The sequence below is a fragment of the Vidua macroura genome, chromosome 21 (assembly GCF_024509145.1).
Source record: "Vidua macroura isolate BioBank_ID:100142 chromosome 21, ASM2450914v1, whole genome shotgun sequence".
In the NCBI taxonomy this organism is placed as follows: Eukaryota; Metazoa; Chordata; class Aves; order Passeriformes; family Viduidae; genus Vidua; species Vidua macroura.
The window spans coordinates 1,530,534-1,557,960 of record NC_071591.1 but is presented as its reverse complement, the minus strand read 5'-3'; the positions used below and the strand labels follow the sequence as shown (position 1 = coordinate 1,557,960).

The 27,427-nt window shown below is 50.2% G+C and overlaps 2 protein-coding genes across 15 annotated transcripts in view; one reads left to right on the top strand and one right to left on the bottom strand.

Moving 5' to 3' along the window:
• CRB2 (crumbs cell polarity complex component 2) overlaps positions 1–15,453 on the top strand; it is a 112,304-nt gene extending 96,851 nt beyond the window's left edge. For 8 of the 10 annotated variants that reach the window (XM_053996065.1, XM_053996067.1, XM_053996064.1 and 5 more), the window contains 7 exons: positions 3,843–4,781; positions 5,543–6,099; positions 6,928–7,093; positions 7,511–8,378; positions 9,180–9,296; positions 9,732–9,858; positions 11,754–12,411. In XM_053996065.1, coding sequence (XP_053852040.1) covers positions 3,843–4,781; positions 5,543–6,099; positions 6,928–7,093; positions 7,511–8,378; positions 9,180–9,296; positions 9,732–9,858; positions 11,754–11,981 — 3,002 coding nt within the window. In that variant the 3' untranslated portion in view covers positions 11,982–12,411. Of the gene's footprint in view, positions 1–3,842; positions 4,782–5,542; positions 6,100–6,927; positions 7,094–7,510; positions 8,379–9,179; positions 9,297–9,731; positions 9,859–11,753; positions 12,412–12,822; positions 14,651–14,713 lie in introns of those variants that run through there. The other 2 variants (XR_008440227.1, XR_008440226.1) reach the window with 2 other exon arrangements.
• A 52-nt stretch (positions 15,454–15,505) lies between these two features.
• Positions 15,506–27,427, bottom strand: part of DENND1A (DENN domain containing 1A) — a 153,399-nt gene continuing 141,477 nt past the window's right edge. The window contains exons 20-23 of one of the 5 annotated variants that reach the window (XM_053996069.1): positions 25,434–25,522; positions 21,750–21,878; positions 19,222–19,477; positions 15,506–18,368 (exon numbers count right to left, since the gene is read on the bottom strand). In XM_053996069.1, coding sequence (XP_053852044.1) covers positions 17,082–18,368; positions 19,222–19,477; positions 21,750–21,878; positions 25,434–25,522 — 1,761 coding nt within the window. In that variant the 3' untranslated portion in view covers positions 15,506–17,081. Of the gene's footprint in view, positions 18,369–19,221; positions 19,478–21,749; positions 21,879–24,414; positions 24,758–25,170; positions 25,287–25,433; positions 25,523–27,427 lie in introns of those variants that run through there. The other 4 variants (XM_053996070.1, XM_053996071.1, XM_053996073.1 and 1 more) reach the window with 4 other exon arrangements.

The window sequence follows — 27,427 nt, the reverse complement described above, 5'->3', positions numbered from 1 at the left end:
GAGGGTCAGAGCCGGGCTGGATTAGACCTGGCGCAGGGCAGGGCTCTGCTCCCCCGGCTCTTCCGCTCCAATCCCTTCTCGTGGGACTGGCACCAGCGAGCGCCTGCACACACTGCCCTGTCAGCCCAGCCTTTTTTGTCATCCCTCCCCCCCTTCACCCCCATTTTTTTTTTCCTTTACTGTTACCAATGTCCACAAGGAGTCGGCCATGAAATCTGTGCTGATTGGCGTGATCCTGAAGGGAATTTTTCTGCTAGCAGGTAATGAGATGTGTGCAGTGCTTGCAGTGTGTCCTGCCTGTGTGCGTGCCTGCCCAGGGCAGGGGGCTGGGTGTGTGATGAGTGGTGGCTGGAGGCATGAGGAGGAACCAGAATCGATTAGAAAGGAAGAATGTTTTTATTTCGAAGAGACCTAAAGTTGTGTTTTGGAAACTTTAAGGCGAGGAATGTCCTTGTTGCACGGGTCTGGCTGACAGCTCCACAGTCACTGTGCTGCAGTTCTGCCTTGTGGTGCAGTGTCAGAGCCGGCTGTTCCGAGGCACCGGGTCCGTGCCCAGGTGAGCTCTGGAGACACACAGGTGCCTCCTGGCTACTTCTGGGAAACGTTACTTTTGCTTTTTACTGATGTTTTTGCAGTTTTCATTTTTCCTTTATTGATTGAAGGCTGCCTTATTGAGAAGTAGGTTTTGTGGCTGTAACCCAGGACAAACCCTTTGGTGGTCAGTGCCTTCCCCAGCTCCGCCCGCTCCCTCGCCCCGAGCAGCAGCGCGGTGGGGGAGCGGCAGAGCAGGGGTTGCCATGGAAATGGCAGTAATTGTGCAAATATAATTGTGTCGGGGTCCGTTTGTTGCGGCTAATTCTCTGCCTACCCCCTCTCCCTCCTCTCCTTTTTCCTTTTGATAATCATAATACAATCCCTAATTAGGATGCAGCAGGGAAAGGTCGTTAGGAATTCAGCTGCCTTAAGGAGAGGGCAAGGCGGTGCTGGCCGGGCAGCCCCGCTGAACTCCCGTGTTTCAAGGAATAGACCTTGTCCTTCAAGGTTTTTTGATATCTGACAGCTAAATTAGAATATTTCACTTCATTTGTGCTTATTCTTTTAACATTTTATGTATCTATTGAAGTATATGATTCTTACGCTGTATACAATGAATCTTTACTTATTAATAGCAGCCAGTAAATCATTCCCTCCATTCAGGCAGTGGTGAGCTGTGTGGATTTAATCACACTTGCATCTACAAAACAGGACTGTTCCCACTACAGCAGTAGCACTCTGAACGTGGTGGAGGATTTGTATTTGAATATACTGGAGGCTGTGAAAACTCAGCCACTTCTGAATGTTTCTGACCCAGTCCCTGTGGGTTGGTGGCTTGGGACTGTTACCTCTGACACTGCTGACTTAAGAGAATGTTTGAAATCCTTGACTCCAGATAGCAGCCTTTTAGATACCACTTGTCTGATTTTCAGATAACAAGTTCCACTGCTTTGCTATTGTTAGTCTTTAACTAGATAAGGAACTCATTAAATGTTTTAAAGTCTCCTAATGGTGTAATGAATCAGGTTGCTTTTACTATTGATGGCTCAAATAAAAGTAAACATTTCAGCTATGAAATTTAGAGTGAACAGAGGAGAGTACTACTTGTTTACAAGGAGAATAACTTGGTTTTGTTACTTGTTTTTGTTGAACAGAGTCACGTCCCCCAATTAATTTTTTTTTTAAATAAACCTGAAAAGGGATGCCTATGCCGCTCTTAGAAAAAAACAATTAGTGTTGAACAGCTTCTTAATATCTACTTCCCAATGGGTCTGCAAAGACACAACTGTCCATGTCTTGGAGAAGATTGGAATAACAGATACCCAGGAAATGATCTGTACTTTTGGAAACTGTAGTGATGTAGCTCCAGATAACTGCTTAGTAAGTCTTCCAGGGAAAAAATTGTCATTAGCCAGATTTTTAGAACTCTTGTGCAATCTGCTTTTCACCCATTTCAAACAAATAATCTAAGAATTCAAACCAGCTGCATCCCTTGGGAAAGCCTGGTGTTTGATCAGCTGCCAGCCTGGGGCTGTGCACCCACCCTGGGGCCTCAGGACCCACCTGGTGTGAGGCACTGGGGGCTGCAGGACAGGAACAGCCCAGGCAGGTGCTCCTGGTGCCATGAGAGAGCTGAGACCTGCTCAGGCTGGGAATGTGAAATGGGAGAATGGGCCTCTCCTGCCCCCCAGCCTTCTCAGAAATGCAAAAATTCACGGCATCTCTCCTTTTGTTATCCAAACCAATGTTATCTTCCCCTCATTGTCTTGGTAAATATCAGCAGCTCTGGTCTGAAACAGCAGCATCTCGAGGATTTGGGACTGAACCAAACTTGTCTTTCCTTATTCAACAGCCTCTCCCCTTAAATCTGACTGTGGACTTGCCTCCTGCAGCTTGGAGAGCCCTCCAAGAAAACCCACCCCATCTTCTCCTTGGGATTCTCCAGACCCAGTGATGTCCCTTATACTCTATTTATTCCAACACATTTCCTTCATAGCTTTGTGCTGCAGTCTTAATTCTGTCCCTGGTGTTCCTTTGCTGAGCAAACCCAAGAGGAAGAGGAAGAGGGCTGTGCTGAAGACTCTTGCTTACAGAACAGCTCTGGCACATCTGGAAAGTGCAGAACTAGAGCCTTGCATTTCTCTTTCAGTGCTTCCCAGAGCTCTGTCCATACACTGGCACAACCTGACAGTTTGGGGCTGGAAGCTGGTGCTCATCTCTCTGCAGAGCTCAGGGGACAAACCATCACTGCAAATATTCAAGAACCTGTACCTTTGCTAAGTTTTTATTTTTAATCACACATCAAGTCCAGCTCCAGTGCTCCTAGTGCCCCATCTCCCCCCATCTCTCTGCTCCAGGCAGCTCTCTAATCTCTTTGACATGCACATTCTGTCTAGTGGCTTTTCTTTACAAATGTCCTTTGTGTTTTGATTCCCCTCCTTTGTGTGTGAATTCCTTCTTTTTCTTCCTGCTGCCCTCGTTGTGCTTGCTGGCTGGATCGGGTGTAATGCTATTAGATTGGGATAATCCATGCTTGGTTTATCTGTGGGACTGTCTCTGAAGATTAGTGAAAACCAATGTTATAGGCTAGATAAAGTGAACTGATTCAGGGCTCCTCTGTCAGTCCTGGATGGTCAGGAAAATGACAGCAGATTTTCATTAGCCAGATTTGGTAATTTACTTGAGCCCCATTGGGATCCATGTGCTGCCAGGAGACAGAACGGCAGTGCAGGACTGGGCAGAACTGAAATCAGCTTAGTGCCAGCATGGCACAGTGCCTGTGGAGCATGTTGTGTTTGTTGTTTGGTAATGAATTGGGTTTTGTGAGTTTTACAACTGATGGGTCGTGTTGGAATTGGATTTTTTTAACTGCGGCTTTCCAGTAACTTCCCATTTTACTGCTGTCTGCAACACCGGTGCCTGGAACATGCTCCAGTCAGATCTATAGACCTACCTGGCCTTTCAACATACCAAATCTACTAGGAAAAAGGCATAAATTCCTTGTCTGTGCTGTTTTGGTCCTTCCATACCTTCTTCACGTTGACTGCCTGTGGGGTTTGAGCTTGGGACAGGACAGCAGTTGGTGGGGGGATTTGGGCTGACAGGCCAAAGCTCTATAAATAGCACCTAGGAGGACACAGAAGTTTGGTTTTCTTGCTCTTGCATCACGAGCAGGACCCTCTGAGTGAGTGTGGGGCTCCTTGCTGGCAGCTGCTCCCTGGAGAGAACTGGGGAGGGCTGTGCCCGGCAGGCTCTGGGAGGGCGTCCCAGTGCCACGGTGAGATCCCATCTCTAAATCTCTTTCGCAGGTGTGGAATGTGCTGTTAACATCAATGAGTGTGAGGAGGGTCCCTGCAAGAATGGAGCTGTCTGTGAGGATGGCATTGCTGACTATTCCTGCCACTGTGCCCCTGGCCAGGATGGCATTACGTGGGGAGGGAAGAACTGCTCTGTCCAGCTCACTGGGTGCCAGACGCACGACTGCCAAAACGAGGCCTTGTGCATCCCAACCTACCAAGCTGAGAGCCACGGCCACCTGTGCCAGTGCCAGCCTGGTTTCTCTGATGCCACATGCTCAACACCAACAACGTTTTCCTTTGCTTCCAGAGGGTATCTCCTCATTGAGCTGCCCGAGAACAGTGCGAGCGGGAGGGGCGCAGGAGGAGCCAGCCTGTCCCTCCGCTTCCGAACCACTTTGCCCAGCGCTGTCCTTTTTTACCGAGGCCGTGAAGCTGAGTACTTGTTCCTGGAGCTCTTGGATGGCATCCTGCATGCAGAGCTGAAGAGGGAGGATGTTGGGTACCCGCTGCTCCTGAAGGGGCTGAGAGTGGACGATGGCCAATGGCATAAAGTGGAAGTTGTTGTGCACAGCACGGTGCAGCTGAAGCTCTGGCATGGCTCTTGTGAGGCCGGGGTCTGCCTGCAGAGCTCTCCTGTCCCACCAGGCACTGCTGTGATCCCACAAACCTTCCTGAATCTGTATATTGGAGGTGCTGAGGATCCAATGGCCAACAACACACGGAGCCAGCAAGGCTTTGTGGGCTGCCTGGAGGACTTGCAGGTGGACGCTGAGGCCGTGCTGCCGGCGGATCTGCCGCTGGGGGAGTCGTCCCCGGCGAGGCCGGGCTGTGACCGCACCGAGTGGTGCCTCTCCCAGCCCTGCTTCCACGGAGGGCTCTGCGTGGACCTTTGGGCCACCTTCAGGTGTGACTGTGCCAGGCCCTATGGAGGCCCAGCTTGCTCATATGGTAAGTGCCACGGGATTGACACCTGCCAGCTCCGCAGGTACTGGAGAAGCTTGGATGTTAGTTCTGGAAGCAGGACTTTCTATTTGACCAGGGGGAAAGATAAAGCAAAAGCCTCTGTGAATAAAATTCTCATTGATCCCTTTCCTGTTATTTGCTCCTGCGGGAATGACTGTCAGTTTTGTGATGCAGGTTATTCCTGGTAGAGCCAGAGGCTCTGACTTCACCTTTTAACAGATCTGTGTGAATGCAGGGGAGCAGGGAAGTTGTTTTACTGTGAAAAATTGATCTTGAGCTTCTGAATTGAAGATGAATAGGAATGTATTGCTTTGTTGAAGGAAGCTCTTTGACAATTTTGAGTTAAAATCCTATCTATTTGCTTTTTTTGCTCCTGTAAGGCTTGTATTAGTATTGGGGTTTTTTTCAACTCTTCTGAGCCCTAAATATGACATGTACTGCTGTTACCAAATTTACAAATTTTAAAAGCAACTCTGTATCTCGAAAGTCCTTGAGTAAATCTGCTGGATTGGCAAGGGCTCTTAGAGCTGTATTTCCTGGATACTTGAATTTGTGCCCTCCAGAGGAAGCAAGGACACATTCACCTACTTCTTAGTGTCACAGACCTATGGGGAGGAGTATCATTACCCTGGCTCACATGGAAAACGTTGAGAAGAGACCTTTGCCCCATTCCTAAGGAGCTGCATCCCTGTGCCAGCTGCATTCCCTTTATCTCTGAGCTGAAGTTTGTTTCTTTCCTCTTCCAGAGCGCCCAGCAGCAACATTTGGCCTAGAGAATTCCACCAGCTTTGCCTCTTTCACCCTTTCTGACAGCCTTGGTGCAGACTTCAACCTCTCCTTTTTCCTGCGGAGCCGGAAGCCCGATGGTTTGTTGCTGCAGGTCTGCAATGGGACAGGCCCCTGCCTCACCCTGTACCTCAGGGATGGCCAGCTGAGCATAGAGACGTCACCTACGGACACCGTGACCTTTCCAGGGAATGTGGTTGATGGGAGAAGACATTTGATAGCCCTGTCTTTCCGAGGAGGCTCTGTTGGTGCCCTGCAGTCAGACACGTTTGTGGAGCTGGGGCAGCTGCCAGCACAAGCCCTGGGAGCTGGCTCTGAAGTGTTCATTGGGGGACACCCGAACCCCGACAGTGCTGGGCTGTGGGGGGGCTATTTCAAGGGCTGTTTGCAGGACATCCAACTCAACAGCCACCAGATACAGTTTTTCCAGGTGGAGAACGACAGTTTGCCAGAGGAACTCAATAGGACTCAAACTGGAAATCTTGTGAATGGCTGCATCTCTGATGACACCTGCAAGGTATGTGCTGTGTCCTGCTTGTCTCTGTGTGTGCAGGGGTTCATTGTAGTTCTGTTATTACACAAAAGTCTGACTGTTGCTGATACCAGAAAGAGGAGGTTTTTGGAGGTATTGAAGAACACATGGTTCTCTGTGCTCCCACCTCACTCAATATGCCACATATGATTTAAACACTGAGTTTTCTCAAGCTCCCCTGTAGTTTTTGTGGTCTTAGAGCTTGAGCAGTGGCTTTTGTGCTGCCCAGCTCAACTGTGCTGAGCCCACATAGGTTCCAGACTCCCCTCCCTAACCTGTAATCTTGCCAGCCCCTCCCTTCATCCTGTTCCAATTGCACAACAACCTCTTCCCCAAGAATCTGCCATTTCAACCACATGTGCCCTTGGATCAGAGCCTGGCTCTCCTCTGTGCCACACCTGGTGATGGGGAGGCCATGCCCCCTAATCTTGCCCTTCTTGCTTATGGTGCTCTGAAGTGTTGTCACACCTGTGGTGTTAGGGGTGTCCTTCTGGTGACAGAATTTTGTGAGCTTCTTGGGAGCACCACAGTTTGTTTCATCCATTTCTCACCTGTGCTTTTGTGCCTTGTTCTTTGCCAAATTGCTGGAGTTCCTGTTGGTCAGTGCTGTGCACAGGGGGGAGCAGGGGCTCAGGAATTTCTTGTACAGAGACCCTTGTGCTTCCCTCACTGCTCTTGAGTCATTGTTCCATTTCCCTCCTCTCTTGATTCAAATACTGCTTGTGCTCATCTTCATTGTCACAATTCTACCAAACTTTCTTAGACCTCAAGATGAATTACTCTGCCCCTAAATTCCCCTGTTTTGTTTTTCAGTCTGAGCCATGTCAGAATGGTGGCAGATGCATTGTCACTTGGAATGATTTCCATTGCAGCTGTCCAGCAAATTTCACTGGGAAATTTTGTGAAGAAAAAGTCTGGTGTGAAAGTGACCCATGTCCTGAAGCCACCACCTGCATAGACGTTGTGGCAGGATATGTGTGTAAGTTCTGTTCTCCTGCTTGTGTGTTGGTAAAATTCCCCCCCCCATTCCCTGTCTATAATCAATGTTCCCAGTTTGTGCTGTTGAAAACAATACAAACACATGCTGCAAGGAGGGCACGGAGTGGTGCCCAGGTACCTACTGCTGCAGGCAGCATGGGCTCTGTGGGCTTGCCCCGGGGGTGACAGAGCACGGCTGAGGAGTAAAAATTGCTGCCTAAGAGCTGGATATTATTATAGGAGGTGCAGTTGTAAACAGGAAGAGCTTTAAGGCTGCCAACAGCTCGCCTGTAATCCTGCTCACACTAAGCTTAGGGGTTCTTAGGGAGAGAACCTGCCAGGGGTGTGCCATTGGTCTGGCTCAAACAGGACACCAACTGTCTTTGAAATCCCTCGTGCTCTCCCCCTTTATTTATAGGTCTGGCTAATGCAACATTTAATAGTTATGCTGCCATAGAATTTACCACCAACACATCAGTGACCAGAACTCTGAGCAGCCTCCACGTGGACTTCAGAACCAGAGATGAAGATGCTGTTTTGCTTCAGGCTGTGGAAGAGGTGGATTCCCTCCAGGTAGCCATTAAGAATTCCTCCCTGCTTGTTGACATCAGGAGTGGGAACAGCATTGAGGGTGTCAGCTTCCTGAGCCCGCAGCCCGTCACGGATGGGGCCTGGCACAGCGTCTCCGTGTCCATGGAGGAGCCGGCCGCGCTCTCTTCCCGGTGGCTGCTCCGCTTGGATGGGTCAGTGAACGTGACTCTGCAGGGAAGCGCCGGCAACTTGGACTTCCTCAAGAACAACGCGTTGGTCGTTTTGGCTGAAAATTTCACCGGCTGCCTGGGCCGGGTGCAGATCGGGGGCATCTTCCTGCCCTTCCCGCCCCACCGGCCGTACCCGCAGGCCGAGCAGTTCCAGCGGGCCGGCCCGGGCAGTGTCCAGCTGGGCTGCTCCGGGGCCGACGTGTGCGCCTCCAGCCCCTGCCTCAACGCCGGCACCTGCGAGGACCTGTTCGACGCCTTCCGCTGCGGCTGCAGCGCGGGCTGGGCGGGGCAGCGCTGCGAGGCCAACATCGACGACTGCCAGCCCAGCCCCTGCGTCCACGGGGACTGCGTGGATGCCGTGGCAGACTTCCAGTGCGAGTGCTTCCGCGGCTTCATCGGGAAGAGGTGCGACATCAACGTGGACGACTGCGTGCGGCACCAGTGCCTGAACGGAGCCACCTGCGTCGATGGCGTTTACGGATACTCCTGCAAGTGCCCCCCTCAGTACTCCGGACCTCGCTGCGAGTAAGTGCTGGGGCTGCGTTGATACGGGGGGCAGAGGAGCCTCCAGATAAACTGGACTTTTACTTTGGGACACTTTGGGAAAATTTTTCATTGCAAGCATCTCGTAGGTAAAGAACCTAAATTCTGCTGTGACTTGGAAGGTGCTGTCCAGGTCCAAACCCTCACTGACAGGGGTTCAGCCTTGTACAGGATAAGGATCCTTCCTTTTGATGTGGGTATCCCCCTTCTACCTTTCAGAGCTGTTTGAAGGGCGCATACTCTGGCCTGTTGTCATTTCCCTCTAGCACTCCCCAAGATGTCCATCTTCTCTGTGACTTGATCCCCCTCTGCCATATTCCTGTGCTGATTTAAAACAAAACATCTTTTGCCAGTTCAAATGGAACACCGAGTTAAATACTGACATGGCTGCATTTCAGTTATCTGATCTATCCAGGATGATTTTCCTGTTGTTCCTGCTGCATGCTGGGACAGACAGTTACCTGGTACTGGTATTATCCTTCCTGGGGCCTGGCTGTACTGTTCCAGCAGTGTCCTGTCCCTGCCTATATTTTCATTAGCAAGAACAGGCCTGTCTGAGTACTGACAGAGCTCCTGTCTGTTCCAGGGCATGATCCAAGGAATACTCTGATGTTACAGATGATTTCTGAGACTATCCCCTTTTTCACTTATGTCAAACTCCTTCCTAGAAATACCAAGGACTGTGTTTATGACCCTTGCCAGCCCCATTCCCCCTGAGCCCCAGAACACTCTGCCCTTCCCCAAAACCTGAGTGCTCTAAAGGCTGTCCCTTGCTGTCCCCAGGTGGCCATTCCCCCCTCAGCAGTGTGGCAAGAACTTCACCTGCTTGAACGGTGGCAGGTGCATCACCGAGAGCTGGGGAGCCAACTGCTCCTGCAGGCCTGGCTTCACTGGAAGGAAGTAAGTGCTGCTTTGGGATCCAGTGCTCCAGTCCTGATCTAAGTGGGTGGCAGAGCAGGGCCACTGCTTCACCCTCCTCCATGTCCTTCTGCCAAACAGCTGCTCCTAATGGGAACATGAGCTGTTGTTTGGAGCAGAGGGAGGCTTCAGATCATCCAGCTGCCAACACCAGTTTTTGCAGCGAGAAGTGCTTCCAGGTTTTTTCAAGCACACTACCTGTGCTGGAGACCTGTGCTGGCCTCAGTCCCATAGAAACCACAGCAGGAGGGTTGGTGTGAACGGGGGAGAATTTCAAGTTGTTTGACTCCAGAGAAAGCACCTGGAGAAGCTGCAATGGGCGCTTTTCAAACAAAAGAGGCTTTTTTAGATCGGGTGATCTTGTGTTCTATGGCACAAGAATATATATGACATTTCTAATACACTCTTCCTTTCCAGCTGTCAAATCAACATAAACGAGTGTGACCCGAACCCGTGCCAGAACGGGGGCACGTGCCAGGACTCTGAGAACAGATACGAGTGCGTGTGCAGCGCCAGCTACACCGGCGAGCGCTGCGACATCAACGTAAGCACCGCGCCCGCGGCTCTGCTGTCCCTGCGCTCTGAGCGGGGCTCCTGCTCTGCTGGGGCTCCTCCTGCTCCTGTCCTGCCTAAAGCACAGCTGGGGAATCCTGAATGGTTTTTTTTCTCTGCAGTGCTGCTGCTTATTGGTCTCCAGCATAGAAACAACTGCAGTAAATATCTGCAGTATCTGCATGTGCTGCCATATGGCTTTTGGGGCTGTCTCTGCACATCTCCATAGATTTCACAACTCTTTGGACAGAAATCCAACTCCTGTAGTTGACCCAAGTTCCTGGAGAGTGGAATTTCATTTGGTGTTTTATCTTGGATAAGAGTTACTAAACACCTTCCCTCTCCAAAGATGATCTGAGTAGAAATGGATGTTTGGAGAAGGGAAGTTGGATTAAGTGAGGCCAAGAATGGTTCAGGTCTGTGTGAAACAGCCGAGTCCTGTCCCTGAGCTGCTGCTGCCCCGGCCCAGCTGAGCCATCCCCGTGTGCATAATCCAAGTGTTTGGGGTGGGGCTGGGATCACTCCTGGGGGGAGATGGGATCCATACCCCTGCTTTCTCTGTGAAGCTCTTGCATGGACAGGCAGCTTTTTGGGTAACCTGGGAATGTACTAACCCATCCTGCATGGAAAGGGCTCTGTGCCAGGCGGGGTTTGCTGCTGTTGCTGTTACCCAGGGCTCTAATGCACGTGCCAAGGTCACCCTGACATTTCCAGTTTGCATGCACAGACTCCTTCAGGCATCTCTATCTCTTCTGTCCCAGGACACTTCTGTGGATTCCTTGTATTCATTTTCATCACCCTCCCCTTGCTTTTCTTCACTCTTTCCTTTCCCTCCTGCACAGCCAGGCCCCTGGTGGGGCAGGGAGGGCTGGGGATGGTGCTTGGCACCACCAGGGACAGCTGGAGCTCAGCTGAGCTCCCTTGGCTCTCTCCTCCCACAGCAGCAGCTCCAGGGCTGCCCTGGTGGTGCAGGACTAACCCGCATGGTCCGGAACTAACCCCGCACGGCGCTCGGGTTTGGACAGGCTCAGGGAATCCACCTGGGCTTCAGGCATTTGAGAAGGGCAGAAGGGCTTCCAGATCCCCTGGGAATGTTCCTTCTTTGCTCTGTGACATGAGCACAGACTGAATGGCATCCAAAACCTGTAAATATTGAAGCTTGAATTATTTTGGTTTTAGCTGTAAGGTGGCCAATGCCATTGTTAACAATAAGAAATATCTTATTTTTAAGCTTATTGTAATTTAAAAACTTTGTTTCATGACAAAAATTCCACAGTTGTTTTAGTTATGTTGTTGTCTTCCATGCCATCCTTGATTCCACCAGAATCTAGGGAATTCTCATTTTTCTCCTCAGTACTTGGGCTTTATATCATCTCCATCTCCCATCCATGTCCTGACCTCTTCAACATTTTCCCCTTCCTGCTGCAAGTCCTGCAATTCTGTTTCACAGTTTAACAGCTTAATCAATTCTCTGCTTTGCCATTACAGGCATCATTGAACTTTTTTTTAGCATCATTCCCCTGCTTTTTGGGAATTTTTTTGGGGTTACTGAAAATCCACATTTCTCTGCATTAACTTTAAAGTTTTTTGGTTGTTTTGTTTTTTGTTTTTTTTTTGGCAACACTGGTCACAACTTTGTCAGTGCCACCTGTGTATTTTAGACTGATATTCATAAGAAGTCACCTTTAAAGATTCCCACTGTAGATGCTGAGTAAACTGGCATTTACATCTTAAGGGGTTGTCTTGCTGTGGAAAAGTGCTATTTTTTTTTTTTTTTTTTTTGCTTTTCTTAAAACCTTTTTCCCTCTAATCTGACCATTTTGGTCAGTTATTGCAGTTATTGTAACCACTGGGGTTTCATTGTTTCTCCATTAATTTCTTTTACAGAAAGGGACTCCAGGTGCTCTCTTCCCCTCCCCACTAATTGAAGTAGCTGTCCCTGTAGCCTGTGGCTCTGTGCTGCTCCTCACTATTGCTCTCATATTCATGGTTCTCACGGCAAGGAAGAGGCGCCAGTCCGAGGGGACCTACAGCCCGAGCCAGCAGGAGGTGGCAGGAGCTCGGCTGGAGATGGACAGTGTCCTAAAGGTGCCACCCGAAGAGCGCCTGATCTAGGCCCTGCCGTGCCCAGGACCTGCACCTGCAAGGTCTGCCTGGACCTGGAGCTCTTCCAGCACTGGCAGCAGCAGATCCACCCCATCCCAGTTCCCCTAAGGCCCGGTCAGAAGAACGGACGTCACGCGCGGGGCAGCGGGGCCGGGGCCGGCACTGCTGCACACCAGTGGCTCCAAGGGAGCCTCTGCCCTCCCTCCTGCCCTGCCCTGGGCTGCCCCTCGCTCATCTCAGCAGGGGCTGAAGTGGCTCTGGCTCCTGTCCCCTCCCAGGCAGGAGAGGCACATTAAATCTGCTTTCCAAGGCAGGGTGACCTGAGGCACCTGTGCAGATTCAGCTCCCTGAGTCCCACTCAGGAGCTGGGAAGGTCGTGACTGCTTTGTGTATTCTGCTCTGGTTTTGTCAACAGCTGAAAAACATTCAAACTCTCTCAGCTCAGGTGTGTGAGGTTTTCAGTCTTCAACAGCAACAGCAGCTGTGACCTCCCTGTGACAGCCCTGTGTTACAGGGAATTGTCAGGAATGATCAAAATCCTTGTATAAATCAGTGTTGAATGCCATGGCGCTGTTAGACATTCCCATGGGTACCATGCAGGGAAGGGACAGGCTGGGGATTTGGGCCACAGATGCTGGACTTCGGGTGTGCATGGAGGGGAGAGGGGAGCAGGAAAAGGGTCACTGGCCTCCTGTGCATTCCCTGGGCTCCGTGGGACAGGGAGGGGACGGGGGAAGAAGGAGCTCCTGCCCTGCACTGCTGTCAGCACAGCGCAGCTGTGGGGGCTGAGGGGTGTGAAATGCAGCAGCGTCCTGGTGGAAGCTCTGAGTAACTCCCTGTTCTACCACAGCAGCGAGTGTGGGCGCACCTCAGCCACTCCTCCGTGGTGGGAGCAGTCGGGGCTGCGGGGGCTGCCCTACTCCTCGCACTGGTTGTAGCCACGGCGATTGCCATGAAGAGGAGGAGAGCGACTCAGGGAACCTACAGCCCGAGCCGGCAGGAGAAGGACGGGGCCCGAGTGGAAATGTGGAACGTGATCAAGATGCCCCCGACCGAGCGGCTGATCTGAGCCGGGGTCACGGAGCTGCCGCAGGCGCTGCCCGGGGCCGTGGGCTGGGGGGGACAGCTCTGCACGGCCTCGGGCACTGCCCCAGCGGGCTGCTCACTGCAGCTCATCCCACAAAGCATTCCTAGCAAACTGCTCTGGCGGCGAAAGCGGCGGCGCTGGGGAGCAAAAACCCCACTGCTGAGGGCCAGGGGAGGGAGCAGTGGCTGTGGCACAGGGGACAGGGAACCAGACAGAAAACCAGGCTGTGTCACAGCCGGAGCCGGCTGGGCTCTGCAGGCAGCAGAAAAACCACCCTGAGGCAGGTCCAGTGAAGGGGAATTAAACCACTGTATTCAGAAATAATGTGAGTAATAAGGTTTTTTTCAAAAAGACACATACCTGAGGCTCCTCTGCAAGGCTAAGCCAGGTGAGTGAGTGCTGGGAAATCCTTCCTAGAGCTGCTGCTGCCCTTCCAGCTGGCCAGAGTAAGTCCCACTGGGCTGTGCTGGACATGGCTGCTGGAGCTTTCCCTGAGACTAGACCAAACCACAGGAATATTTGAAGTGCCTTTCTGATCCTGAGGTGCCAGTTACAGTTTTAACCTTTGTGAAAGGAGAACGTTTCCGTGTTGTTTGATCCAGCTCCACCAATCCCTGAGCAGCTTGGGCCATGGAACTGACCCTTGTGAGAGCCAGGGGCTGAGCATCAGGAGGTACTTGCTGGGGTGAGGAGGGGAGAAAGAAAGAGTTCTAGAAGTGACCTCTCTGGACTGACAGGTTTGGGCTTGTTGGTACAGGAGAGTGGAATTTAGTTAACCAATCTTTTAACCAAAAGGGTTGGTGTAAGTGACACAGCATCTGATTTCCACTGCACTAAAAAGGGGTTTGATTTTGTGGCTTCACTTCTCCTGTGTTACTGTTTTAGCTGTTGAATGTGCTGTTTCTTCTTTAGCATAATGTGGCAGAGGCTGTGGAAGGAAATGCAGCACAGCAGGCCAGGTAAGGTCTAAAGTCATTAGTGTTTCAGGATAATCACAACAACTATCAATAAGGAATATTTTAGAACAGTGTCTGCTTTTTAATCTCCAAAATACTACTAAAAATCAGGGTGGGAACCTGCCCACTGTAGCTCATTGCCACAAGAAAATGCTGTTTATTCTGGTCTGCTTTTGGATTTATTTTTTTTTCTGCTGTAGCCGTAAATGTTTCTGTAATTCCATGCAAAGGGAGGGGCATGGAACTGCTGCTCACATCTGTTCGTTTAAGAACAGGTGTGTCTGTGTAAGAACAGGTCTCTGCAACAGGCAGCTGCTGACAGAAGAATTAAAACTTTAGAAAATAGAAAAAAACAGGGGTGGGAGACAGACAATATTTTGTCTGTAAGATCACTTTCCCTCTAGTAGTGGAGAAGAGTCGAAGGTGTGAGCCCAGCTGTGTCTGGGAGGCAGCTGGAGCTGGCAGTGACAGAGATGCCCTGGCTGCAGGTGGGAGCCTGTGCCTCCTTTCCTCTGTTCCTGTCACTGGTTTCTCTGGGCATTTTCCAGCTGCTCTTTCGGGGGGTCCAGCACACTTTAGGAACAGAGGCAGTGGCACTGCCCGGTCCCCTTGTGGCAGTGGGGCTTTGGGAGCAGGTGAGGGGGTTTTCTGTGGCTTTGGGCCGAGGCCAGGGGAGTGGGGGCTCCTGGCAGGAGCAGGGGTGGGCACAGCCCTGGGGCCCTGTGCTGCCAGGCAAAGCTGCTGTGCTTTCCTGCAGCCCGGGGGGTGCAATAACCTCGGGGGGGCTCAGGGGTCTCTGCCACCTCTATCCCAGCATCCCAGGGCAGGTCCTGCTCCTGCTTTTTCACTCCACTCCACATTTGGTGTTGCTCTGTACAGAAATGAGGCAGCAGCAGGATCCAGAGGAGCCCCTGTTCCTCCAGCCCGCGGGTGCTGAACACCAGGCCGTGTTCCCAGAGCTCCCTGAGCTCCTGCAGTTCCCTGCAAGGTACAAATCCCTGGAGCCCCGGCAGGTCCGGCCGTGCCCCGGCAGCAGCTCCTCAGGGCTGCATTCCAAGCACCCAAAGCCAGTATTAGCAAAGGTGTTAAAATACTCTGTCAGTGTCTTGAGCATTTCTGCAAAATAATTTATGGAAGGTGGTTTTTTTTTTTCAATCATGAACTTAACTTTCTTTTGATATTTAATTTTTGAATATATTTTTTCACAAAACTGGACTTGCTGTAGTTAATTATTATGATCCTGATTTCTTTTTTAATTGTAAATTTTATAATTTGTAAATAATTAGAATGTCCTTCAAAAGAAATTTACAATAAAAATTGGTTAAAAACAGACCCGGTTTTTGACTGGTGACTGTTTTTCCCCGAAGAACACCTTGCTGTCTGGATGGATGATCATGGTCTGTGCCACACCCCCTGCACAGCTGCAAACTTTGATGGTTCTTCACAGTTAAAGGATTCTGAACTCTATCAAATAAAATGGAACTGGTATCTTAGACTTTAAATATTTTACTATTCAATACTAAACCCATCTGTCTTTCAACACAAAAAGAAAATACAAATCCAAGTGAATGGCTTGTCAGAGGAACAGCACTGTACAGAAACAGAATATTCCTGGAATACTGTGGTCTTCCCAAAACCGGCAGCATTTCAGATATTATTTTTCTTTTGTACTGCCCAGACTCGAACACAGAGACAGCCATTCCCATTCCCCAGAGTAAGAAAACTTTCAAGATAACATGAATAAAATAGATACATTGGAAATCAGATAAAGCTTTACAAGAATTTCCCCATGTGTCCAAGATGATTTCCTTTATCAAAGGCTCAATGGTGATGTGATTCCCTCTGCGAGAGTGACAGGTTTTACACCAGAGTGTGCCCAGATACAAAACAAACCAAAAAAGCACCACGGAAGTGAAACAGAAATGATCAGAGACAGCAGCTTTCCTGGGGATGCTGAGGCTCGTGTGAAATGTCTGGAGAACACAGAGGGGGCTCAGAACACCCAGCTGAGCATCCCCTGCCCTCGGTGCCTCGCGGGCCAGGCGGGGCCAGCCCGAGGCTCCAGCGAGGCCACAGAGCCCAGATCGCCCCTCCTGGACACGCCCTGCCCTCACAGCCCCTCGGCACACCGGCCTTCACCTGCACTCAGGAGCTGGGAACCTCGATACCCCACTTTTTTTCTCTTCTTTGTCATAATCAAGTAAGCTATTGTTACATTCCATTCATATACTGCAATTTATAATATTGATAGATAACATTAAGATACACATATATAAGAACTAGGATACTCTTTATGGCCTCTATTTTCTGATGCATTTAACAAAAACAAAGTCAAAAAAATGAAAACAATTGCTGGTGTTTCCAGTTTCCCAACAGAGATGCAGGACCAATCCCTGAGCAGCTGCTCTGTGCTGTGGTTTGCAGGCCTGTGACAACTCTGCCCTGGCTGTTGGTGTTCAGGGTGGGGGGGAGTCAAAAGTGCCACCAAAGTCCATTTGACAGCACAGCTCCAGGAGTGGCTGGGGTTCAACGGGCACAAACAGAAACCAACAGATGAGTTCAGTGACTTGTGGGCTGGTTTGCTGCACTTTGAATGTGGGAACAAAACGTTGTTTCTCTGTGTAATGCCAGAAAAACTGACGCCCGTTCCCAGAGGCAGGAATGAACCCCAGCAGAGTGGGCTGTGTCACGCTTCAGGTGTGCCAAGGACTGAAAATGGACTGAAAATACAGGGAGGGAGTAACTTGTGCATCAGTAGTGCTGCCTAAAAAGCTGTGTGTGGAAATCCCAACCCAACCCAACCCAACCCACCTCCCCTCACGCTTTGGTCAGTGCAGGAATCCCAGGGTTCAGTGGCGGGGAGTGAGAGAGCAGTGTCAGGGACTGGGACAACGGGGACTCTGACCTGTGGGCAAAAAGCTCTCGTGTTGGGTTGCAGCTCAGCGATGGTCCTGCAGAGGTCCTGGCTCAGCCTTCCTTAAAAGAAATGCTTGGTTTTATGCTGGCTCAAAAAAACCAAAAAATCCCTCTGTCACTTCCAAAAGGACACCAAGGCCATGGGACACTTCACTCAAAGGTTTCCCATCGCTTTCTGAGCTGCTCCACCTTACCTGGTGTGGGTGACACGTCCTGCTTGGTCTGTTTTAACAGATCTTCAAATGGATCTTTTGTCTCCTCAGATTTTGAGGACAGTAACACTGACTCCAAGCCCTTGGCTGGCCTGGCAGGGACCAGAGGGGGTTCACTGGCCAGAAGAGCCAGGGCTTGTTTGGGATCTACCTTTGTGCTGGGCTGGCTCACCTGTAACGTTCGGGGTTTGGAAGGACCACCCAGACACGCTGGCTGGAGGGAGCTGGTGGGAGAAGGGCTGTGGCTCTGCACGAGCAGGGAGCCAGCTGCTGGCACAGCTGGAGCCTGGCTGAACAGGTTTGGCATGGAGAGTGTGGCCATGTGGGGCTGAGGTCTCTGTGGTGGGTAGAAGCCGGCAGTGGGGGTTATGAAGCTGGAGCTGTACGCGTGACCTAAGGAGGGGGTAAAGGAGCCCCTCGGGGGTCTGACCAGGGACACTGGAAGGGCTCCTGGCAGTGTCTGGGTGAACGGATTCGGGGAGGGCTGTAGAAAAGGTGCTGGAGCTGGGGCAGGATAGCCAAGGGGCTGGGCAAACGCTGCAGCCGGAGGAGGCACAAAGTCACTGGGCAGGGCGCCGAAGGCGGGCGCGGGGGCCGAGCCCTGCGGGGCCCTGCCCGGCCAGGCCGTGGTTCTCAGCGGGTCCAGCAGGCTCAGCAGGAGCTCGCTCTCGTTGCCTGCACCTTCTGCCTTCACCCGCACGGGCTGCAGCATCTCAGCGCTGCCGGCAGCACCGCACAGCAGCCGCGACGGGTGAGAGCAGGCATTTACACACTGCTGCGATTCGGGGTCTAAGGACACATTCCCAGCCCCAAAGGGCTCTGGGATGAGATCTGAAACCAAGTGGCTGCGCCCATGAGGGGTGAGGATTTCCGCTGACCCAGCTGGAGCCTGGTGCTTGGAAGCCCTGGGTGCTGGTGGTGGCGGCACGATCCCCAGTTCTGGAGTCTTTCTTCCCTGTGGCCTAGGAATGGTTATGTTCCCTTGAATGGCAGGATTGGATTCATCCTTTTCTGCAGGAGCCAGACCACTGTCTCTGCTCTGGGGTCTCCTGGTGATGGGGGGCATGTTACTCAGGGCAGCCAAGGGTCTTTCAGGTGAGCTTTGGGAGTATTTGGTGGGAATAGCCATATCATCATGGCCCATACTCCACAGTTTGTTGAAAGGGTGGGACAGCTTCATGCTTGGCACAATCCTGTTCCTCTCAGACGCACCAAGATCCATTCTCTGCAAGAGAGCAGAACAAACATTTACTCTTACTGATGTCCTCACAACACAGAGCAGGAAGTGAGTTCAGGCTGCTGTGAAGGGAAGAGGATCTGTCCCCAGGCTGCCAGCAGTGCAGAGGGACAACAGCGTGTGGCCAGGAAGGACAGACAGGAACCAGCCAGGACTCTGCAGCTCCAATTCCAGCTCTGCCACCACGGGGTTGCTCAGCTGGGACATGTTGTGCATCTGTCACAGCCCAGTAAGGAGCACACACCTGTGTCCAAGGCACAGAAGCTGAGAAGCCTTAACTGCTGCATGGAATAAGCTGACAAATGAAATATCTAAATGTGACACTAAAATCAATATTATTATAAGGTAGAAATGACATTTGCTTCTTTAATGTCAGATGAAGATCTTGGAGTCTGCTTTAGTTTAACACTTTCTGAGCAATGGTCCTTCACAGACAATCTCGTTTCTTCAGAGGGGGATTGTTCAAATGATGCTTAGACCAAAATAGCCAGATTAAAAGAAAAAAAAAGTTTGGAGGGGATCTGAAAATGATCAACTATTCATTCTCACTGCCAACCATCATCTTCAAAGATACTGTGTGTGATGGCCACTGGACAAACAGATTCTGAGGAACAGGGCAAATATCCCCTCCTTCAGAAGCAAAGGCTTCAAACAGTTACTTATCACTGAGTCCCGTTTAAGCCATTTCTTAATTCAGGAATTAATTTTGAAACACGTAAGTAAATCCCTGGAAAACAGATGATGATGATGACAATGATTATGATTATGATCTACCCAATAATATGAAAAAGATCCTCAGAATGAACTCTGTGCCACCCCCAGGGCACAGGAAGCCCCTGACCTGGTATTCAAAGGAGCAGCGCTGCTCTGCCTCCTCCTTGGGTGTCCGCAGGTCCTCCAGGCTCTTGGCCTGGCTGAGGGGCTGGGGCTGGGCTCCTACTTCCAAGCTGGGGAAGATGTCTTCCAGGAGGTTGACTTCTGAGGCCTTGCTGGAGAGCAGAGGGCTCGGGGGCAGCGGCTCTCTCACTTTCTCTGGGCTGCCCACGTCCTCCCCATCGGCACTGTCCGACTCCTTCAGCGCCCGGTACGGCTGAGGCCTGGCACAGAACCAAAAACCACATTGCACATGACCGTATTTCTAAATCTTTGTTTTGAACACAGTTTCCTAAGGAGCTGGATGAGTTACAAAGAGCTCCCCAGTGGCAAATATAGCTCAGAGAACCCTCCATGCAGAGCAGGCTGTGAGCAGTGCCTGAGGGCAGGGGCACATGCAGAAGGGGACCTGGCACCCAAGGGTGCTCGGATGGGCAAGAGCCGAGTGGGAAGTGCTCAGAGGAAAGCTGTGGTCATGCAGGCACAGCCAGGCTGAGGAGGGAGCTCTCAGGGCAGGGATAATGGGATACCAGCTCCCCATGCTGACTGTCTGGGCTCCCCTCAGGCTGGGCACGGCCTCTGCACCCCGTGTTTGCAGGCTCTGACATCCTCGGGCTTCGAGCTAACTCAGCACATATCAGAACTGCAATAATTGGGAACACTGTGCAGGTTCCAATGATTTCATTGGTGTCATCTTATCAAGAAACACCACAATCCATTATGGAGACACCTCCTTTACATTACCATCCAAGGCTGAGTTAGCAGGATGTTTCTCTTGCACATACCTCAGCAAAAAATGTTACCAGCACATTTGCATTTTGGTGTGTGTACAGAGAACAGCAGCACGATGTGCATCCAATTAATAACAACAAGTGCCAGACATGGCTGTGGGGATTGGCACTTGACTGGCAGCCAGTTGTACTGTGGCATTTAAACAAGCTTTCAATTAAAAGAAAATATTTGTGAGACCTGCAAAAACACATCCTATGGAAGAACCCTTCTTCCCTTTCCATATTTTATCATAATACATCAATATCATGCAAATTCAGAGAGCCCAGCTTGCTTCCCTCCCCAGCACACACAGAGCAGGCACTGAGCCTGCAGCAGGACAGGGACACTGCAGGTACAGTGACAGCACATGGCCTCAGGGCAGGGAGCTCACAAACCTCGGTGGCTTCAGTCTCACATCACTGTGGGTCACACTGCAACCCCCCAAGGGATATCTGAAAACTAAACTGGTCTCCTCCACGCCAAACATGAGCGTGGGAACATTTTCTGGCCCTTTCCTACTGATCCTCCCCATCCCACCTGCCTGCAGTCAGATCTCTTCCCTGTCAGCCTCTGAACCTGTGTCTGCAGCACACAATGGATTTCAGCAACTGCAGACCTCTCTGTCACACTGGCAGCCTCCTTCTCCAGCCTGGTGTTACCCAGCTGTGGCTGCCAGGCTTCAGCTGCTCAGCTGTGACTGGGCATCATCCATCTCCAAACCCTGGATTGCCTGGATGTGGCATCACGTGGATTTCTGAAGCAGCAGCTCACAGTACCCTGGCCCCTCTTCCTACAGGTTCTGGTCAAATCAGTGGCTGCATTGTTAAAAGAATGAGTGCAACTCCATGCAATTTATCTACCTTTCATCCTCTAGAAATCCTCAAGCAGGTGAGGTTAGGAAATAACAAATCCTCTGCTGACATTCAGTGAGGGCTCAGCTCAGAGCTGCCTGCTGGGATTGGGACATTCAAATAGGCAGCAAGGGATTTAGTGCAGCTGAGCCCACAGCTGGCAGGGCTCCCCTCACCTCACAGGGGCACCCTGGGCAGGCTGTGCTCCTTCCCCTACCACAGGCACCGTGGGCAGGGACAGAACCCTCCAGCCACAGCACCAATGAGCAGTTCTGGCCCAGCTGCTCAACACCGTCTTTCAAGACAGAGTTACAGAGGCTTGGGAAGGTACAAGTTACAAAATCAAAAGCTGGATACAAATAGACCAAACAAACTTCCTGCTTCTCGTATAATGGTCAGATTGTACTCAATGCCCTCAGAGGACACCTGCAGGGATGTGATACCTGACAGACCAGACAGGCTGGGATCAAACAGGTGACACTGCAAAAGGCTAGTAACTGCACTGGAACATGGCTCACAGGACAACCCAAAAGCACAGTAACACCACACAAGAATGAATGGTGAAAGAACATTGGACAGGAGCACAAGCAGCATGTTGGAACACAGGACAAATGGAAGGGTGACATCCCACAGAGCTCGAGTCGATGGAAGCCCACAGGCTGTGTGGTGCTGCAGTGTTTCATGCAGGAGGATGCTTTTTCATGCTGCTCAACATCAAGACAAACAAGCAGGAGAAATGTTGGTCATTCATCAAGCACTGTACAGAGACCCCAGGAGCATTTCCAAAATCCCAGTACAGGAGCACATGCCCTGAGCAAGGCAAACCCCACTGTTTGAAACTGGCATGAACACAGCAAAAGAGCAAAGGATAGACCATTCGAAAGGAGCAGAGAAGAAAAAGTTTTCAGAGAAGCCAGAGACAGGATCCTCTTCCTGCTGAAATTCATCATCAGAGGAGTCCTCAGAGAGGAAGACTGTATAGTGTCGCATGGGCTTTACGAGGCTGGGGAACAGGAAGAGAAAAGGAAGTTATCGAGTCACAGTGACAGCTCCTGAGGGGAGAAACCAGGGGCTCCAGAGACCCAGATCATCCTGACCCCGACTGACTGCACAGCAGAGAGCTCGGCAGGGAACGCTGAGCTCTGCTGCCCAGGCACTGAACACAACCCCTGTGCCCAGGGCAGGGTGCTGTGGGGTGCTCAAGGGAAGGGACTGCAGCCACCCCACAGTGCAGGGGACAATACAGAAACCCCCTCTCCCCACCATGTTCCCTACAGAGCTGGGCACCTCTCTGTTCTTCAGACAGCTCTGCTCCTCAGGCTCTCTGAGCTCTGACAAACATTAGATCTCCCTCTCTGCTTTACAGACATTTCGTCTGATGCACAAGAGGAGCTGACTCCAGGGCACCAGTTCCTACTTGTATCTATTTTTCACATTTGAAAGTGCTTCAGTCTAGAATAAAACCTAAGCCGTCCAAGGATTGGTATGAAATGCAGTTTGTCAAGTAAGGTTTATATGTTCCTTTCCTCAGCAGTTAACTGAGAATCAGTTCTTAAAGATTAGGGCAGGAAAAGAGAAGTTGGATGCTGCAACCAACAGCCCAAGATGGCCCGAGCTGCCACTGCCAATGAGTGTTTACTCACAGTCAGGTTAGAGGTAATTAATAAAAAGTCTCTAACAGGTGGCAGCGGCTCCGGCCAGTGGTGGTAAATCACAGTCTGCATTATTCCAGTTAAAGGCAGTGCATTGCTTTCTTTCCCCTCTCCTGTAACAGGTATCACGGGGCTCACAGCCGCTCCGGTAAATCCCGTGTCAGCCCCGGCGCCGCGCGGACGGGACGCGCTCCACGGCGCCGGCAGCAGCGCAGAGCGGGGGCTCCGTTTTAATGAGGAAGATCTGCATCTCGGGAGCTTTTTTCATGTGTCAGGATGCATGGACAAACCAGCAGCACATCACGCTGGCCAAAAATGAAATGCTGACAAATGTAGATATTTCAAATTTAATTGACACCTAAATGTACTTGAGATAGAAGCAACAAATATATAGAAAATGGGAGTGCAGGATATGGGAATTAGTAAGGAGAATTCTGTAATAATTTTAAAGGATGTTCTGCTTATAAGAAAATTAATTTTGTTTATTTTTTATGGTATCGCTTTTTCCTGAATATTGAGACTGTGGTACAAAGGGGTGTATGGAATTGTCATTATTCTCCTAAAAAGGGCTCCGCAGATTTGAAGAAGAATTATTTTTTATTGACACAGGTTTTTAAAGAACAGCTACACAAGAGCTCTAGGGAATGAAAGAATTTGTCCCTCTTAGCCAGTGAAATGCAGAGAATGAGGGCTCTGGATGCACGGGTTTTTTCTTGCCGCTATGCGATAGGAGGCTTGGGACTGAGGGCATTACCCGGCAGCTGTGACCACAGCACAGACCCACGCTGGAACTCCTTCCTGCAGGTCCTGCACGCTCAGTGTCAGAGCTCCCGGCTTGCCGAGGCCATGGAAACCCTTCAGTGCCCCCAGGCTGCGCGGCGGGGCCCTGAGAGCCCGGTTCCCGCTGGCACTGCCCGGTTCCAGCTGGCACTGCCCGGTTCCAGCTGGCACTGCCGGCTCCAGCTGGCACTGCCGGCTCCAGCTGGCACTGCCCGGTTCCCGCTGGCACTGCCCGCGAGCCTGTCCCATCCCACACTGCCCCACCGAGCTCATCCCAAACCCCGGGCAGTGCCCGCTGCCGAGCCCCCGGGGCTGCCGCAGGGCCGCAGTGACCTGTCCCAGCACGGGCTGCTGCCCCAGCTCGTGTAAACACACTGCTTTAACAAGAGATGGGAGCCATGATCCCAACTGGGTGCTCTCGGCAGTCACTGCTCCTGATCCCCTGTGCTTTAACTGGACACTGATTAGAAAATGAGCACAGACATCCCCAAAACAATGCATTTCTTTTACACACATAAAAAGAATTAACTCATGTAACTAAAGACATAAATTCCCTAACCTTCAATGCTACCAGGTAAAACAAGGTAAAATATATTTTATGGTGTTTTCACTGATTCTAGTGTTATCCAAGAGAGAGAAAAGAGTGAGTTTTTTAAAGAGACAACACTTCTCTTGTTTCCATTTCAGAACGCTTATACAAAGATTACTTCTTACTGGGACAGAAAAAATAAAGTTTGTGGGAAACATAATGAAAATTCTGTATTTTGTGAAAGCAGCTGAGCTGTAAAGACTCACTAAAACTAGCAGCAATAAACTAGACCCAAATAAAATAATTAAAATACAATATATTTCCAGCATTGGTACGATGTTTACCGTTCATGTTTATGCTTATCTGCAGTCTGATAGTGGCAGGAATTGAAGATACACCTTAGCAGAGAGCAATATTGGAATGTCAACAGCTTTTTAACCCAAACATGCAGAATCCTCCATAGGAACACACATAAATGTTAAATTGATTCAATTACCCTCCACCTAAATGCAGTGAGTCATCAAATTAAATATTAAGAAAATGCTTTTAGTTTAAAAATCCCCACAACCTCTGTGCAGGGCCAGCATGGCCCTTTGCAGGAGCTGCATCTGCTCCACAAGAGGGCAACCAAATTCCACTGTAAAATGGACAAATACTCCTGTACAGGGGAGAAATCACCGTTCAGTTCAGGCCACAGCCAGAGTATGCCCCTACCCTGGCGTGGCTGGAAAGAGCTATCCGTGCACTGATGCCCACTGATGTCCCTCCAGTATGTTTGGGCTGTGCTGGCAAGTTCAGAACATCCACAGCTCAGAACATCCATTCCCTGGTCAGGGTCACCCCTGAGGGGCCATTGCTAACTCCACTCTGGCACTGTCAGGAATCTGCAACACACACCCCTTGTTGTCTTTGCAGAAATCCCTGGAAAAGTGACATTAGTGAAAGTGCCTGAAAAAGCCTCCCTGAGGCAACAGAACATGCCTGTACTGGTATGCACAAGTGAGACACTGGAAACCAACACCTTTTGTCCAGGAGCAGTGGGCTGCAGCAGCACAGATGATTTGGAACATTCCCCCTTCACTGGCACAGCTAAAGGGGATAAATTTGTTGGTACTGTGCAAAGTGAAGCCCTACAAGCCCTCACCACACAGCTCACACAGACATCACAATCCTGTTAATGCAGTCTAGAGTCAGACACAGCCCCTTCTGCCATCACTGTCAAATAAACAGTTCTGCACCCTCCAGCTACAGCCTGGCAAGAACACTGCATCTGCAGGGCTGGAACTGACAATTTCCTCGAAAGAAAAGTGCAAAACAAAACAACAAAGAAATTAACAAACCTCCAAAACCTGAAAACTTTTACTGAAGAGGCTGATCACAGTAGGTGTAACTTGGCAAACCACAATTTTTCCATAAGCAAACTTTGGTTACTTGATTTTTCACACTTCCCCTACAATGTTCCAAAATTTAAAAAAAAAAAAAAATCTTAGTTAAAACCTAACTTTGATCTGTAGTATTTTTTAATGACTCCTTTGGTGAGTCCCAGTTCTGAACACACTGATGCAAGCAGAGAGAAGCAGAGCAGCACAGTACTTACTGTTCTGGGCTGGGAACTGAGGTCCTCCGGCCCTCCACACCAATGTTGCTCTTGGGCCTCTTAACCACATGAGGTCTTGGGGGGCGAACCTGTGACATGCACACAGACATCTCATCAAACACTGCCCCTGATCCAACAGCAGGCACAGACAACACATGGAGAGCCACCAGTATCCTGCAGGGATCTTCCACTGGGCCTTGCTTAGGCTTTTGTGCCACAACAATGTTACACACGAGTGTGGATACATCAGTGAATCTAAAGGATGAATATAAACCACCTGGCCATGTGGTTTGTATAAACCATATGAACCACGACTTGCAAATGAATTGCAAATGAAACATACGTGCTTGTCACTGTTTGCTATTTGCCCTGTCCTGTTTGGTACAGCTGAATTTCAGAGAAAGATTCCCTAGGAGTGAGCTTCCCCGAGCAGTCAGTGGAGAGAGAAAAGCTGGGAATGTCCGTGTGCTCTGGACATTGCACTGGCAGTGGGGCTCAGCTCTGACACCATCACCCTTCTGCCCACTCACTCCCAGGAACCCAGCCTCTCAGGTGAGGACTTCTGTGCAAGGCTGTGCTGGAAAATGTGTACTTAGGATAAATGTTTTAACATGAAAAACTCAGCTCATTCTTCATTAAAAATTTGCTTCCTTCCAGCAGCTGAACACAAACCCTCACCAGCCATATTGTCATTATCACTCCTGGTATTAAGTCAGACTTCTGTTGTCTGTAAGTAAAATCCAAAGCTTTTCTGTGGAAGATGATGCTGCTGCCAATCCAGTCTCACATACATATCCATCACCTTCTAATGTATGGAAATTCAGCTTGATTTCTGCCCAGGATCTCCACAAGCAAACAAGCCTTATTTCAAGGAAAGGAATAAGCACTTGTGCTCAAAGTTTGAGTATGTGCCAGCTTACACTGCTGAGGAATCCTGTGCTGAACTTGTCCCTGCGAGTCAAACGAGGGAATTTGCAGCATCAGGGCAGACTGTACACACCAGCTTCCTGTGTTTTGTTAAGAAAGTACAACTCTACCTGAAAAAGAGTCGGATCTGTTGGCTCAGCTCAATGCGAATCTCAACAGAAATGCCCAGACACCCAAATAAAGTTGGGAATACAATTCAGCTCCTGACCTCCCAGAGCTTGTGCTCCCTTAAGAGGTGCAAGAGAAAGGAGCTGTTCATGGCCTACAGCCTGAGTGCACTGGAGTGACTATGTAAGTTTTTAAAAAATATCATTTGTTGGGGGAGGGGGGCTTTTCAGGTTTGTTTTAGTTTTGTTTTTTTAATTTTTCTTCTCAGGTACATAAACCTCAAATTCTCCTGCCAGGAGAAAGCCACCAAATTGCGTGTAGTGCTTCTGCCCTACACACTAATATGCAGAAAATAGCAGCAGCATTATTGCATTGAATTTTCATTTCAAAGGAAATGGTGCACAGCAGATATGATGAAGAAATCCAGAGTTGTATTGCCACTATTTCTTAGGAAAAAGGGCTTATGAAAAGGTCAGATGTTAAGGTCTTGGAGATCAGTCCCCACACAAGGCTGCTCCTCTCTACAATAAAGACAGCTTAAGAATGTGAATTTATGGCAGGAATGGAAGGATTAAGTTTGTGGCAACTTCAACTGAACTTGCAACGTGGTGAAACATGGGGAAAAGAACAACAGAGCTAATTAGAGGAGCTGAGCTGTCAGAGCGCAGCAGAATGGCTCGGTGCCAACAAACAAAAGGAATGGGCTGGCAATCAGCAGGATCGATGAAGAATACTGCTTCATTAGGGCTGATAAAACAGGGAGAGACCGCAGAGAGGAGTGCGGGAGAGGGGGGCGACAGGCAGGAGGAACGGGAGAGGAGAGCGCGAAGGAGAGAGGGAAAGAGAGGAAGAAAGCAGAGCTGCTTAATTAAATGGGAGCTGGGAGCTGATGTGTAAAGCTGGCCTGTCAGCGTGCTGGGAACACTTTCACCTTTCGGGTGGGTGTGCTGCCGAGGAGG